Below are 16,142 nucleotides of genomic sequence, written 5' to 3' on the forward strand. Positions count from 1 at the left end.
GAGCCACCCTCCCCAGATATCCTTTCACGTTATCAACCCAGAAGTCCTGAGAACCTTGTTCTTCCAGGTTTCTATGGAGGCTTCCTCAGAGGTGTGATTGATTAAATCACTGGCCACTGACGACTGAATCTTCAGCCCATTTCCCTGCATGGGAGATGGGAGGGGAGGCCTGAAAATTCCAACCCTCCAATCGCTGGGTTGGCTCCACTGGCATCTTTAGGGACTTTCTAAAAGTCACCTTATAACAAGATACCTCTATTGCTCCCTGCACAGAAAGTTCCAAGAGTTTTAGGACCTCTGTTCCACGAACAGGGACAAAGACCAAATATATATTTCAAATTATAAATCACAACATTACACTATCTTATAAGAAGGGTACACCTAAATCCTCTCATAGGAACAATGTTCTGGACTTCTTCCTCCATCTGAGGTGCCAACTGCCACGATAGGGTCTTCCCCAACACAGGTTAAAATAAAAAGCATCTGTCCTGCAGTACTTCCAAGGGGAAAACCTCATCAAAAGCCCAGCACCTGAGTATCTTTTGGTTGAAAAATGCATGCAGAGAATGGAGTGGCAGACCCAGGACAGAGGAAAATAAGAGGGGAAAGTAGTGAGGCTGAGAGTGAGAAGGTGACACTTGAGAATCAGCTTCTTAATAGGGTTTCTGCACACAGCCTTTAATGTACAGCCCTGTACATAAGGGCTGGGAGTCCCTCGGGCAGAGGGGGACAGGAATGGGATGGGCACCAGCCACAAGGCAGATTGAGCAATATCTGAGGGAAGTTGCTGTGGACTGAGGCTCAGACAGTAGTCCAGGGAAGATGAAAATGAGACAGGAACTGACATTAACTGAGCACCTACTATGAGGAACAAGGTTGAACTAGAAAGAAAAAAGGAAATACTTCAAATGATAGGCTGGGGAGATGTCACTACAGCGGGTGACTGCTGTACCCCTTATCTTCATCACCCTTATTAGCAATCACTAAGGGCACCATCGGCCATGCCCTGGGGCTGGGATTGCCATCACGGGGGTTCAGTCTACTCGGGGAGGTCAGACCCAACGAAATGACTAGTAAGCTAGTTGCATATATTACAGAAAGAGTAGGACACCAACCAGAAAGCATCAGGGACCAGGGAAGGGGCTGTAATGCCCTGCGTTGGATGAAGTTCCCAGGGAGAAATGGTGGATATGAGTGGAGAGGGACAGTTTGGCATGGATAAGCGACAGCAAAGAGAACACAGGTGGCATGCTCAAGGGACTGTGACCAACAATTTATTACTCCTTTTCTATCACTTTGTATTTTGGATCCCTTTCACATACATCACCCCAGGAAACGACTCTGCTGTCCTTCACAAACCCCGCTAAACCCTGGAACAGATGGCCTTCTGTTCCAGGGAGTTCAATGGAGTTAAACGAATTCCTACGATGGGTGAATCATTGTTGAGTATTGCAGGGTATATAGAAAAGTGTAAAATATAGTCCCTGCCCTCAAGGACAAAAAGGATTTCCCTTCTGTCAAAAGGCCAGGGAAGGAGATCCCGGGACGACTCTGCAGCAGTGAAGTCTTATGTCTGACAAAAGGCAGCAGGCTCTGGGTGGCGTGGACAAGCCTGAGGAAAATTGGATTTACCATCCATCAAAATGCTCCATTTGGGGGTGGTCCAAAAGGTTATTCTGGTGACTCTGCAGTTTCCTTCTCAGAATTACCGAGCTCGAGTCAGTCTGTCCTTCACATTCTTCCCACTATATGACTCCACACAGAAGCCCGTCTGCAGCCAAACACCAGTTCAGAATCAAGAGCCTAAGTCACTGTAGGTGTACGTATACCTCATCCTCCGCTGGGCCACTGAATAACATCCCAATCAATGAGCAGTCTCGGACTCTGCAATTAATCCTGGAGAGGAAGAGGTGTCAGGACAAACACAAAAGAACCAAAATAAGACAGTGCATCTGTGTAACTTCTGAATTAGTCAACCATGGGCAAAGAGAGGTTTGGAAATTTTTACTCTGCCTGAAGGTAACAAAGCAACCTGATCCTGGCCCTTTAAGTGCCAGTGAGGACTGAGTGAGAGAAAGCACAGCTGAGCATCATCTGAGATAGACGGAAGTGCAGTCCTACCTCGGGAATCCTCAGTCTGATGATGTGACTCCTGCCGTGGTGTGGCAGTCCATGCAGGAGTCTCAGGAACCTTCCAAGCTGAGTGGGCAGCGTCGCAGTTACATGACAAAACTGGCAGAAGCCTGTCAGTCACTTCTCAAAAAGTGAGTGACAAGAATATTAAGCAATGAACTAGCTATACGGGTCAGCCAGAGGGCCTATGAACCGAAGATTCTGAGTGGTCAGCACTCACAGAGGCCTAAGTGACCTCCTGCTTCCTCAGATGACTGAAGGTCAAATACATGCTGAGAAGGAGCTCTCTGGAGCCTTGAGGTTCTGTACTCTGAATTTTTAGTTGGAAAACCTCTTTTCAAGACAAAAACATACCAGAGGACATTTGGAAGTATTTCCAAGAACAACTTCACATGCCCTGACTTTGTAATAGAGGGAGTTGGAAACCTCACTCCAAGACAGTGGATGCAGAATCCTTGCCGCAGGCGAAGTCTAGAGGAAGGGACTTGTACACTGTGGATCAAAGCAGAGTCTTCACATCGACCGAGTCTCCCCCTTACACCACCCCCTTATGAAAAAAAAAAGCAAAGAAACAGCCAGTACACAATCTTTAGACTCTTTTTTTAAAAGAAGTTATCTCTGGGGCAAGCTGCTACATAATCGAGCCAGAAAATCTACTGACACTTGACAGTTCTGACAGACAGCCTTCAGTCTTGGATGTTAAATGAAATGTTTGTTTTGACGTTGTTTTTGAACCAAGGAGCCCAGAAGTCCACTTTCATGTTTAATTCAGAAAATTCCATTTCATGAAACATCAGGCTCTGAAGTGAAGAAGCGGGCACAATTCTCCTTGCATTAAAACTCCCAAGGCAAGCATAAGAGGCTGCCCAGATAACCGGTGGTAACGTGCCCCCGAGGAGGACGTCACACAAGGAATCTGGGTGTTGAGAAAGTGGATGATTCACCCTAGAACTTTTTAAAGAACTTTTCGGGCAACTGAATGATGTTTTAAATATACCGGGTTGCTAAACCTGTCAGGAGAAACATCTGGATCTGAGAAAATCTGGCAAAGCTATCTGAATGAACACCAACTGTTCTCTATCCTAAATGTTAAGATTATTTTTAAAGGTTAATTTATAGATATTTGGACAACAGGCGAAAAACTGTCTGGTGGGCAGAGAATTGGAGAAGGAAAAACAGAGCAAAGGACAGACAGGCTGTGGATATTCTATGCGTTAATACACCCTTAATAACATGTCTGACTCCATCCTAGGGTTGACGGGCTGCCAAGCTGCTGCCAGGATTCCCCAGGTCACACAGTCTCAAGGTAACTCTGGAGACAGAGATCTCTCCAAAAGCTTTCAGCATTTTCATGGTCTCTCTTTTACCCATCATTAAGCCAGTTAAGAGCATTTCTGAGCATTCACGGGTTTCCCAAGACACTGCAATGAAATAGTGATATCCCTAGGTCAGCAGTGGTTCTGAAAAAAGCATCTCTCATGATAGCACCGGACTGGACTGGGGAACTAAGAACTCTGTGCAGTATTTCCCTCTCTCTGTCCTGCTCACTGCTCTCTCCACTACCCATGACATCTCTGAATCCACAGGAGGTGGTACTGGAAGACAGGAAATGCAGGCTAGCACCAGCCAGGCTGGTGTCTGTGGGTCACTGCAAACTGACTTCAAGTTAACTACCAGCTACTCCCCACTCACTTGGCAGACAATTATCAAGCGCTGCTCCTGGCCAGGCCCCATGCCCTCGATTACTTTCCAAGTTTCTCCCAACCTCAGAGATTAGGTTGGAAATCATTTTTCTCTGCTCTTTCTTAATTCCTGCAGTATGTAGACCTACATGACTGCATGAGAGTTGGGAATATTAAAGACATTTATAAATTATAATAAAGAAGTCACATGTGTTAAAAATGAGAGTCTGTTATTCAAAAAGCCCCAAATTATCTCATTTAGAGAAGACACTTAACAAAATATACATCTTAAAACTTCGGCAGTCAAGAATGCTTTTTATAATTGTTTCCATTTGAGAAACACAATTAAAATGGGTAAGAATTAATAGACACAACTTCACTCAAAATATGTAAAAAGCATCACAAGTTTTTCTGATATTCCTCTTTGTGGTTAGCTAACCACGCACAGGAGGAACCCAAGTCCAAACGTTCACATCCCGAAGTGGCAGTGCTCTCAGGGGGCTTCTTCCCTCGTAAGTGACAAGCGGCGGGGGGAGGAAGCGTTACCGAGATGCACACAGTCCAGCTCCTTACCCAGTCTTCTAGCATCAACTGTCAAACCATTTGCTCCGCTTTGCAAGAGGAGCTCCTTTAGAAGGTCCCAATAATTTCTGCTTATATTGTTCCACCAGCTGGTTGAAGCGAACTTCTGTCTTATTTCCTTTAGCTTTTTTTCTAGGTACCTACAAATGAAAGGAAAGGAAACATAAGATAATCAGTTTCAAGCATTAAGCATTACTTTACCCTCAGGCCAGCCAAGGGAGAAAGAGAGTTAGGTTCAGAGATCTTGTCCACCACATGAGGGACTTCCAGGGAGTGACCCCAAAATGATCATCCATTGGTGAGAAAACAGACCAGGAATGCCTAAGAGAAGGACCCCGCTAAAACACCGCTCCCACTCCAACTCCCAAATGCTCACACAGATCTCCTCAAGGATGAGTCAGACTCGAGTCCAGATGGTCTCGCTTGCCCTTTCCTTCACCAAGGATTACAGGGCTTCAAAGAGACCTCTATAAGATAGTCTGCTGGGTCAGAGGCTTCCCAGAGACACAGATTCCTTGAGTGGGATGAGAAGGCAAATGCATCTTGTACCCTTAAAATAAAGGAACTAGGCAAGGAAAAAAGAAAATTTGAGCTCAAATGATCAAGAACGCATGACTACCACTTTCTACTAAAAAGAGCCAGGGCCCCTTGGAAGCTAATGCCAGGACTGACAAAGTAATAGGTAAGTGGGGACATTCCGCTGTGTTAGAAGCAAGGACACTACCACAGGCAAGGTTACATCAGGACTCAGGAGTCAACCTGAAGGGGCTTCTGCTGGCCTCAGATGGGACAGAATAATGACTGCATCTGGCTGAAACATGTCAAGTACACAGAAACTCGTGAATTCACAATGCTACAAAAACCTTACTTTCTCAGAGAAGGTTGGTAGGGCAACAACTCATTACTCTGGGAACTGATAAAAAGAAAAAAACAAACTCAAGCAATTACCTTGCTTTTCCTACACAAATGGTATTCTTGGTAACCAAACAGTTGATAAGGGAAGGCTCTTTTTTCTAGAATTTTACTTAAAAAACACATGAGGATTAATAAAATTAAGAAATTACATTCTGCAACTCGTACTGAAATACAGATCTAAGTAAACAGCAATCATCAATGGGTGCTAAGACTTTACAAATGGAGGGATGAAGCAGACAATCTCTAAGGCTACTGATGAATCAGAGCATCACTGAAAATGGAGCAAGCAAGGAAGAATGGGGTGACGGGGCAGTTAGGGAGTTTGGATTGACAGACACATATTGCAGTACTGTTTAAAATGGATATCCAACAAGGTCCTACCGCATTGCACAGGGAACTCTGCTCAATGTTATGTGGCAGCCTAGACCCATGTATACAATGGATACATGTATATGTAGCCGAGTCCCTTTGCTGTCCGCCTAAAACTATCACAACATTGTTAATCAGCTATAATCCAATGTAAAATAAAAAGTAAAAAAAAAAAAAAGAGGGAACCAGACACTATGCACCTTACGGTACAATACAACAGAAAGCACACAGCCCCACCTATGAAATACTCTCACCAAGAAAACTGAACCTAGATCTAATCAAGGCTCTAGAGCTAACATCCCATTTGTAAGCAACATGGGGTACTACAGGAACAAGTTCAATGATAGCAACTAGGAAGAAAGCAGCTACATTCAAAAGGTAATATACTCTAACAGGCCAAGGACCTGGGTGATCCAGCTAATTAATAGCATGGAAAAAAGGGTGTAGTAAGGAAAACTGGATATTATAGGGGAAAAAAGATATAAGAGATTTAAAAACCAAATACAGGGAATTCCCTGGTGGTCCAGTGGTTAGGACTCGACACTTTCACTGCTGTGGCACTGCTTCAATCCCTGGTCGAGGAAGTAACCAGGCTTTTTGTTTGGAACCCGATTTATACAAACCAACTTAAAAATATGTATTTTTGAGGTAACTGGGAGTGTTTTAATATGGGCCACATATTAGCTAGTAAGGGTTTCTTATTAATTTCATTAGATGTGATGATCGCATAACATGTGTCTGTATATGTGTGTTTAAAGTGAAAGCAAGTGCTAGTCGCTCAGTCGTGTCTCAATCTTTGTGACCCCACAAACTGCAGCCCACCAGGCTTCTGCTGTCTGTGGACTTCTCCAGGCAAGAATACTGGAGTAGGTACCCATTCTCTTCTCCAGGGGGATCTTCCCAACCCAGGGATCAAACCCAGGTCTCCCACCCTGCAGGCAGATTCTTCACCACCTGAGCCACCATATGTGTGTTTAAGGCCTAATCAGCTGGAGATGAATCCTGAGATACCTTTCTACGCGGGGTACATCTACAAGTGAGGTAGAGTGCACTGTAATATACTCACAGGATGGGGTGGGGGATGGGTGAGTAAAGCAAGATAATTGTTGAAGCAGAGTAACAAAATCATGGGGTTCATTGTATTCTTCTCCCTACTTTTAGGACTGTGTACCTCCACATCTGCAGCCCTGTACATAACTGCAATCTAGAAGAAGCTTTTTCCTTTGCTTAGCTAATCAAGGCTCAAGCGGCTGCCGACCCCGGCAGAGCTGTGCCATACCAAAGCCTCAGGGCCTACAGAACTTACCTGCTTGGAAGATAACTTCTGCTTCTCTTGCTTCTGGTGGTTTGTCTGGGGCTTTGGCTTCTTGGGAGGGAGAGGCTTCGTTTTGCCTTTGTCCCGCAACCTGAAACAACGTGGTCAAGTGTCACCCTGAGTTCTTCCTCTAATTGGCACTCCTGAGGTTTTCTCAGCCCAAAAGATAAAAGGCCTTTTCTCACACTGGCTCTTTCTAAGCCCCTGAGAAATCAAGGGATACTGCAACAGAATGTCCTAGGGCTCAACATTTGTATACTTGTCTTTTTGCTTTGGCTTAAAAACCTCAAGGGACTTTCAAAAACCATTGTTTACTTAACAAAAATTTCGTAAAGATTGGTTTTTGTTGACAGCATTAATCTGTTGTTCCAGACAGAAACCTCAGGTAGGTGGGCCTCCTACTTGAGACAGCCATCAAGACAAGAGGAAGCGCTTCAGAGGAGGAGAAAAATTGCATGAGAGCCCACCCTGGAAGGCTCCTCTGAGGCGACCAAGGCCAGTCCTGTTCTGGCCTCCATTTGGTCCAAGAGTGACTGCCGGCATAGAGCTACTGCATGCGGGACTGGAGCAACCAGCATCCCTTTCATCCACACAAAAGCCCCAAAGAGGGAACACGGCGAAGTAAGACAAACCCTCTGAGAAGCCATCCCACATCTCACCTAATTTTGGGGCCTCGGTGTGAAGGGAGCGCCAGGACCTTTCTTCTCTTCTTCCCATCAGGCAGCTCCACGTGCTCCACTTCGGCCTTGGTCTGGAACCCTGCCCACGAGACGGAGTCCACCGTCCTCTTCTGCTGCACGGAGGCCTGGCTTTGTTTCTGCATGTGGTTCTGAGCTGCTTTCTGTTGCTGCTTTTTCCCAGGCTCTGGTAGTACCTGCTGGGGCTCACCAGTTTCAGGCTTGGATTTCACTTTTTGCTGCAGAAGACGAGAGAATGCTACTTGGTTACTAGGTGAGATTTATTTGCTGGAAACACTCAGGAGAAGAGGACTTAGTTTGGTGAGAGAAGGGGAATTCTTCCCCCAAATAGTCAGAGACTTTAAGAAAGTGAACACAAGCAGTTCACAGGCCCTGACATCGTAACAGAGGGTTACCGGGTAGGGGACACAAAACAACCATTTTCCTTTTCCCACACAGAAACGAGGGGACAGTGTAGGTACATCCCAAACTCAACAGCCAGCAAAAAACAAACAAGAAAGGGCCAGCAGCATGGGCCAAAGGTGTAATAGGAATGAGAAGAAATACCTGAAGCAATGAGAGTTGAAGATTTTCAAACTTAAGGACAGACACTAAACCACAGATTCAGAAAGCTCGGACAAACACCAAACAGGATAAAAAAAAAAGTACATCTAGGCATATCATATCAAATTGCAAGAAATCAAGGAGAAAAATCTTTCCCTAGAGGTAGGGAAAACTCATTATCCACAAAGGAACAAAGTTAAGATTACATTGGATTTCCCTTATGTAAGCAAGAAGAAAACAGAATAAAGTGTTTAAAGTATGTGTGCGTGGCAGGGGAATCACCAACCTAGAGCTCTGTATCCATGTAATTATCCTTCAAAAGTGAAGGAAAAACAAAACTTTCCCAGACAAACAAAAATTAAAGAAATCTGGGGATTCTCTGGGGCCCAGGAGTTAGAACTTGGTGCTCTCACAGGGCCCTAGGTTTGATCCCTGGTCAGGGAACTAGGACCCTGCAAGCTGCTCGGTGAGGCACCTACCCACCTCCAAGAAACAATTAAGGAAATTTATCACTGGTAGATTTGCATCGCAAGAAATACTAAATCAATTTACTAAGAAAGGCAAAATGACAGGTTAGAAACTCAAATCCACAAAAAAAAAAAAGGAAGAACCTTAGAGAAAAAAATAAATGAAGATAAGGAAAAGACATGAGGAGGAGGACATAAAGTATGTTACATATTTATTTTGCACAAGTGGGGTAAGACAAAGAAGATTCATGTGAAATCAATGCGATAATAATAATGTTATTCTGTCCTTTTCACCTCAGAAATCTAAACAGGCATAGTGGGAGAACAAAGATCTATTTTATGCCTCTTATGTGCCAGTCTCTAGTGGTAAGGGTACAGATGAAAGAATGAAGTGTCTACCTTTTAGAACTCACAGCCCAGTGGAGAAAAGAGATATAAACCAAGTAAAAAACTAAAAAAGAGCCTAAGGACGTTCATGAAAGCACAAGTAATAAAGTCTTATCTCTTCTGAGAGAGGTGGGGAAATGCTCCTTGGGGAATATGAGTATGGAGATTGAGAAGTATCCCTGAGTCAGGGGAAAGGGGCACTTCTACACAGAAAGACAGGTATGTACGTAAGTAGAGACAACAAATAAGGCCACCTGAAATTTTTTTTTTAAGCCAGAAGCTATAGAATCACCTCTGATTGAGGCAGTAAATAATTCTATAACTACAATAACAAAGCTGCCTTAAATAATAAGCAGAACCCAGATTTTTCCAACCTAGGGTAATGGTATGAATCACTGAAACTCCTCTTCTATGGGTCATGCTCATGATATACATCATAAAGACCCAGAACACAGCAAATGTGTGGTATATATGCAAGTTAAGGTACAGTATCAATGAGATCTGTAAGAGTTATGGTATCAAGAATAACCTGGCCTTCTATGTCCTGTGGCATGATGGACAAGAGAATAACTAACGACTGTGTACTGACCATGTAGCTTGTGAGACAACTTACACATGTTAAACACAGATGATATTAAACCTATTTTTATAAACCAGAAGCTGAAGCTGAGGAGGGGAGTAACCTGCCAAGGAACTCAGAAAGGGGCAGAGCCTGAGTCTGAACATGAGTCTTGCTGTTCCCAGAGTTCCTCTACACTACACTAGATTAGCAACAGTACTGAAACTACCAGGCATCACACCTCTGGAGCATACAGGATGGAAAGAGGATTACGGAAGAGAGAGCTGAAATCTACAGGTAACGGACAACTTAACCTTGGCTATTAATTCTGACAGGTACCATCACCAAACACGGCAGTGCAAGCACTGCTGACCGGTAACAGCATCGGGCTGATTCTCCTCTCCCTTTCCTTCTGTGGAGCTATCACCAGCCAGCCCAGCAGAGGAGAGACAGCCTGCAGAGTTCTAGGGAACTAAGAGGAAAGGGTACCCAAGAACCTAGCAAGACAGAGACCTAATTTAAGGGAACAGAACCACAACTGAACAAAACAGGAGTTTAAATATGGTCTGAAAAAAAAAATTGAACTGTATGCTTAAAAACAGTAGAGTTTATGTGATGCGTACATTACCAAAATTAAAAAAGCAAAGAGAAAAGAAAAAAATTTCAATTCTGTACCTGGCTGCGCTGGATCCTCAGTTCCTTGACTTTAAGTTTCCTTCGATCTTCCAAAGAGAATTCCACTATTGGTCTCTGCGACAGAAGGAGGCAGATTGTCCTTCATTTGATTTCTTAATCTCTGCATGCAATGGAGCTGAGATGCTCGCCACCCCAGCCCCCACTACCCTCTTGCTTGCAAGTCAGAGGGTGCTGCTCACTTCCCTCTGCCTAAAGGCAAGGGACCGGTTCAGCAAGCAGACTACCCAATTTAGAGTTCCCTCCAATCATCCCGTCACCTGAATCACCGCTCACTTTTCCAAGGCCTTGCCACTCTTACCCATCACACAAGTGTCAGAGGGCTTCCCATAAATGGCCCCCGGAGCACAGGCTCCCCGCCCCAGGACAAGGCTCACCTTCTGCGGCCCGAAGATCTCTGGATTGTTGTTGATGTGGCGCAGGGCCGCTAGGGCATGCTCGTGCTCCTGGAACTCTGCAAAGGCGTAGCCCAAGGACTGACCCTTAACCTTCCCGTAAACTCCTTTCAGGTCTCGCATCACCCGACACTACCAGTAGAGTGAGGAAAAGAAACAGTCGTTAGAGGGTTTATTTTTATTTTGATTAGAGACTAATTACTTTACAATATTGTAGTAGTTTTTGCCATACATTGATATGAATCAGCCATAGATAGAGGATAAAGATCCTTAACAGCTTCAACAAGAAATCAGGTTATTGAAACAGTCTTCATCTATATCACCATCACAAGAGTTTTACTGAAGTAACACTTATGAATGTCTGTTTTATTAGAATATACCTGAGAGCACAGAACACATTAAATAGGTATTTTCTTGCTTTCTAAGGGTTTATAAACATCCACACAGACCTCCAAATAAGCATGCAGAGAAACTTCCCAAGGAAGAATTTTAATGGTAACTACTGACATGACAGCACATGCTAGCCGAGAGGTGCGTGGTACCTGGGGTGGTATATAGATCAGCCCCAGGCCTCAAGTGCTGTCTGCAGGTCTCCTCACTGAAGAAGTCACTCAAAAGAGATATTACTCAAGAAGGGAAGGATGAAGGCCTGATGGCTTTAGATAAGAAAGTTCTGGCATGAGGAAGATCCTGACCAACAAATAGCCTCAGAAATACAGGAAGGAGCTTCACCTGTATTTGCTCAGAGCTCAGATCTTCTCTTGCATGATTTTTTCCTAAAACTTTAAGCTGTACCAGGCATCTTGGGGCACCGAGGAATGGTGGGGTATTTTGGGAAAACTGATCATTTACGGGGTTTCACTCCCAGGAAGCTGTGTTTGTCGGGTAATGGAGAAGTCTAGGTATCAGGGACATGTGGATGCCGCATTTGGTATATGTCCAGTATCCACTCTGTGCCTAGAACGGTGCCACGTACTGCAGGGAAATCGAGAAAAGCATTTTGGCAGCCAGACACGCTGCACAGCCCTCCAGTCTCCTCAGCTGCCGCCCCTAGGCCTGGCCAGGTCTCGCCTCGATGCAGCATGGCACAGCACCCTCGACTTCATGCTCAGAGCCAAAGTGAGATCATTGGATGGTAAGACCATTCCAAAGGCCTCTAGTCCATTTTCTGGGAGCAGGTGATGATGGAGTCAGTGCACACCTGGCAGGACCATGGCTATTTAGCAACCTACATGAAAATGGCAGCTTTTACCCACCTGGATCCAGATTTATTCTGGACCTTCAGAGTTACAACTGTGATGCCCAAGGCAAAGAAGCTGACAGTCTTTTGAACACAGTAGAAGAATGAAAGGACTGAGTCAGGACAGTACTGAGCAAGTGAAGTGATTACCACCCGTAGCTAGAAGAGGGGCCATCAAGAGATACTGGCCCACTGCAGATGGCAGACTGGCTGGGCACAGCATCGATGAAGTGGTATGTGATGAAGACTCACCTTAGCAAAACATTAAAATTGTACACTCAAAACAATGTGGAAATATTCTTATCCTCAGTGGGGATGTTACTAAATACTCCATCCCTTGGCACTACTGGTGGGTTGTTTTTATTTTTGAGATGAACATTTATATTAATCTGTGGCTCGTCTGGCATGCTTTATAACAGAGCCATAGAAACTGTGTCTTGATACTCTTTTTTTCCTTAGCTTTCTTAGTGATTAAGAAATTTGGATTGTATTTCAAAAGAAAATATAACTGATTTTTTTGCTTTTTAAAAAATTTTTATTGAAGTATAATTGATTTACAATGTTGTTAGCTTTCAGTGTATAGTAAAATGATTCAGGTATTCATTTTAAAAAAGAAAAGCATAAAATGAGGCTCTGATCTTCAAAAAGCTTACTATCTTAGCTGAACACTATACTTACACATACAAAAGATTTAAAGAGAAAATTCAATATAATGCAAATACTGTAAAACACACATACATGTCTCTAAGCAATGACAGGTGTTAGATATGCAGGCTCTTACTAAGTACTGCAGATGCTGATGAGAAATTACATAACTGACTCTTATGACAGTAACTCTTTGAATGGTTTTACCAAGAGTGGTGTCAGCTACGTTCACATTCTCTCCTATAATTCCCTGAATAGCAATATCTTACATTTTGAAGAGGATTTCCAGGAGTAGGAAAATAGTTTATGGTGATGAATCAGAGCAAAGCAGATTCATAATACTGGCTATGCTACTTCTTCAATAAACACTGATCAAGAGATGACTGTGTGCCAGGTACTATGCCAGCAACTGGGAACAATGAGATGACACCTGCCCTCAAAGAGCTCAGTGTGGCTGGGAGAAATGACTGACGAACAATTACAGGACAGTGTAGTGATAAACGCCACAACAGGCATGTGGGGGTGCTGCGGGGGCGGGACAGCAGTTCCTGTAGTCATACAGAGCCTGACTAAGTCTTCGTGTGAATTCAGAGTCTGTCTAACACAACTGCCGAAGACCCGAGTGACTCCCTGTGCTCACCACAGGGCACTGAGAACTTAGTATAGTGCAAGAGCCTAAATGGTAGTGAAATGCTCCTCTAAGGAGCAGAGAACATAGATTATCTTCTCTGCAAGAAAATAACATTACAGCACCTGGTATAATGCTGAGAATGCAGCAGGTACCCAATAAATGCTTGCTGAATTAAGTCATGAGCGCAGATACTTTTGCACATTCTGCTGCAACTGGTCAGATATGAAAAGCAGTTCTTAGAAGAGGGGAAAAAAGTTTTTTAAACCTCCCCAAACCATGAAAATCACTAAACTCGGTCTTGTCTGCTGACAATGAGCCCAAAAGAAAATCTGTCAATCTACTAGCACCTTGGGCATGCGCGCTCAGTCACGTCAGTAGTGTCTGACTCTTTGTGACCCCGTGGACAGTAGCCCGCCAAGCTCCTCTGCCCATGGGATTTCCCAGGCAAGAATACTGGAGTGGGTTGCCATTTCTTCCTCCAAGGGATCTTCCCGATCCAGGGATCAAACCTGCGTCTCCTATGTCTCCTGCAACGCAGGTGGATTCTTTACTGCTGAGCCATCAGCAAAACCCACTAGCACCATAGCCTGAAATAAACATGCGCTCTGGCCCAGGATGAGCACCGAAGCCCCAAGTGGGCAGGGCCAACTCTCACCTCTTTGATGCGCACCACCTTCTCCCCTCTGGTGGCATTCAGCAGCAGCTTTCTGAGCTGTTTGTCATCCACGGCCTTTGGGAGATTATGCAGGCACAGCCTGGTCCGGGAGACAAAGATATTTTGGTCCTTGAGTTTCTGATGCTTCAGCAGCTCGAACTGAAAAAATAACAAACTGTTAACAGTACAATCCACCCTTTAAAGATACAGGCACATAATTCTCCAACAGGAAAGAACCATGACCCCAATCCAGTAACCACACATCTAGAAAAGATAAGGGAATCACCCATGCTGCAGCCTTTTGGTGATGCCCAGCACATAGGGAAAGAAAGGTTTGAGGTGGCAAGAGGGCGGGTGGGTGATAAGATCATGGAGTTGGGCTGAATTTGAGAAGTTACGTAACACTTTTTAAGCTTCAATAATTTCACCTACAGGGTAGAACTGCAGATCAAAATATAATACCGATTTTTCAGTACTGATGTGAGGCTGAAATAAGGTAACACGCATAAAATCCCAAGCTCAAATCTGGCCCAGAGTAAATAATAAATAATACTGTAGTTAACATCTATGTCAAGTCCTTACCTATCCACCAACTCAAACTGATTATTTACTCCTTCCAAAAGGAAATGGATTTACTTAAAGAATACGCGACAGAATACTGTCTTGTCTCAACTCTGCCACCTTGAGGCAAAGAAACGTCAATAGAAACAAACAGTTTCCAGAGCCTGACCTATGTTGCACAAAGCACTGGCCCCAGGACAACCTCTCTCTAAAGTGAAAGGGTGACCTTCTCCTGACTTGTTTCTTAAGAGCAGCTCAGCAGAAAAGTTTTAAGCTAAACTTTTATCAAGTTTCATTTTTGCCACTTCTTACTTGGTAAAGATACTATTACAGAAACTCACAAAATAAATACCCTGGAAATGAATATTAAAAGGGCTATCTGAAGGGTTATCGTGCTTAAATTCAACAGTGCGATTTTTCTCCCAGGAAAAGCTGTGTCTGCTGTTTAATTATAATGCATATAATCTAGTGAGCCTTTTGCTAGGAAAATTCACTTTAAGGAGAATTAAATGTGTCACTATCGCACTGTGATCAGAAAAGGGCATTCAATGCCCCCCACATACCATGATCTCCAGATGCTCACTACCAACACCTGTCGAGGACACCAGTCTAGAGCCTGCACAGAAAAGACATGCTGCCTCCAGCCGTCACTATATTCTCATCTCTGTCCGTCATCTTTTGCACTTCCAGGCTCCGGAGCTAATTCTATTAATGATCATGCATCTTTACCATTCTAGGCTGGCTTAGCTTTGTGAAAGTAAACTATATGGGCAAAAGCAAAAATTACTGGAACAAAGATTGCTAAGCAGCAAAGGAACTCAACAATATTAGTTAGCACTAGAAATCCCATAGTATGGGGTTTTCCTAAAATGATTTCATAATCTGGAGATACCACCCTCCCTCCACCAAAATACATCCTATCTTTCCCTTCCAAGACACACATCCACACTTCCCTCCCTATTTACTCTAGCCCACACTGACCTTCCTTTCTCATATTATTCTGCATTTATACTGACACCTAATTATATATAGCCTGAGCCTCTGTCTACTTCTTGATCTAAAAGCATACTATCTGGCAAACACATACTGTTGAGCATTACAAAAACAAAGAATAAGACCCAGTACATAATGTTGACATGGTATGATGTATAACGTCAGGTTAGTGGCTGTTCCACCTGTACACACGTTTTCCAACAACAGTATAAGTAGCACCTGTGACCGATACTTGCTTGGCTCTTTGATGAGCACCTTTAGCATTATTATTGATTGATTTATATTAAGTCCTGCAGAACCTGAAGCTGGTGCCTAATCTACTCACTCGTTCTCTCTTGGCCATATCAGCAGCGCTCACACCCTCTGCAGCCTTCGTCCCAGCACGAATCACTGCAGAAAGAGGGAAAAAGGCCAAGACATCAGCAAGGGAATTTTCACTGAGCAATAAGAGGAATGTGATGTGAATGATGCAAGCTCTCTATGGAGGGCCCAGAGGACTATGCTGGCCAGGACACAGTGGTTATCTGGGTAGGTCCAGAAATAGGCTACAGGGCTAAGTTCTTGTCTATGAGCTGCTCTCAAGGACTAAAACTCTGAACATTTTGTGATTTTGTTCTTCTTCTTCCTTCCCTTCAAAAAACTTCATGTCGTGCCCAAAGTCAGATGGGAAGGCCTAAAG

General features: G+C 43.9%; 1 protein-coding gene across 2 annotated transcripts in view; it reads right to left on the reverse strand.

Moving 5' to 3' along the window:
• Positions 1–1,585: 1,585 nt before the first annotated feature.
• The window catches only part of RBM28 (RNA binding motif protein 28), a 34,179-nt gene continuing 19,622 nt past the window's right edge, over positions 1,586–16,142 (reverse strand). Inside the window, exons 13-20 of one of the 2 annotated variants that reach the window (XM_052638763.1) lie at positions 15,789–15,853; positions 13,910–14,068; positions 10,721–10,870; positions 10,326–10,400; positions 7,656–7,912; positions 6,988–7,087; positions 4,389–4,537; positions 1,586–1,896 (exon numbers count right to left, since the gene is read on the reverse strand). In XM_052638763.1, the coding sequence (XP_052494723.1) occupies positions 4,403–4,537; positions 6,988–7,087; positions 7,656–7,912; positions 10,326–10,400; positions 10,721–10,870; positions 13,910–14,068; positions 15,789–15,853 (941 nt within the window). In that variant the 3' untranslated portion in view covers positions 1,586–1,896; positions 4,389–4,402. Of the gene's footprint in view, positions 1,897–4,166; positions 4,538–6,987; positions 7,088–7,655; positions 7,913–10,325; positions 10,401–10,720; positions 10,871–13,909; positions 14,069–15,788; positions 15,854–16,142 lie in introns of those variants that run through there. The other variant, XM_052638762.1, reaches the window with a different exon arrangement.

Source organism: Budorcas taxicolor, chromosome 4 (assembly GCF_023091745.1).
Source record: "Budorcas taxicolor isolate Tak-1 chromosome 4, Takin1.1, whole genome shotgun sequence".
NCBI lineage: Eukaryota > Metazoa > Chordata > Mammalia > Artiodactyla > Bovidae > Budorcas > Budorcas taxicolor.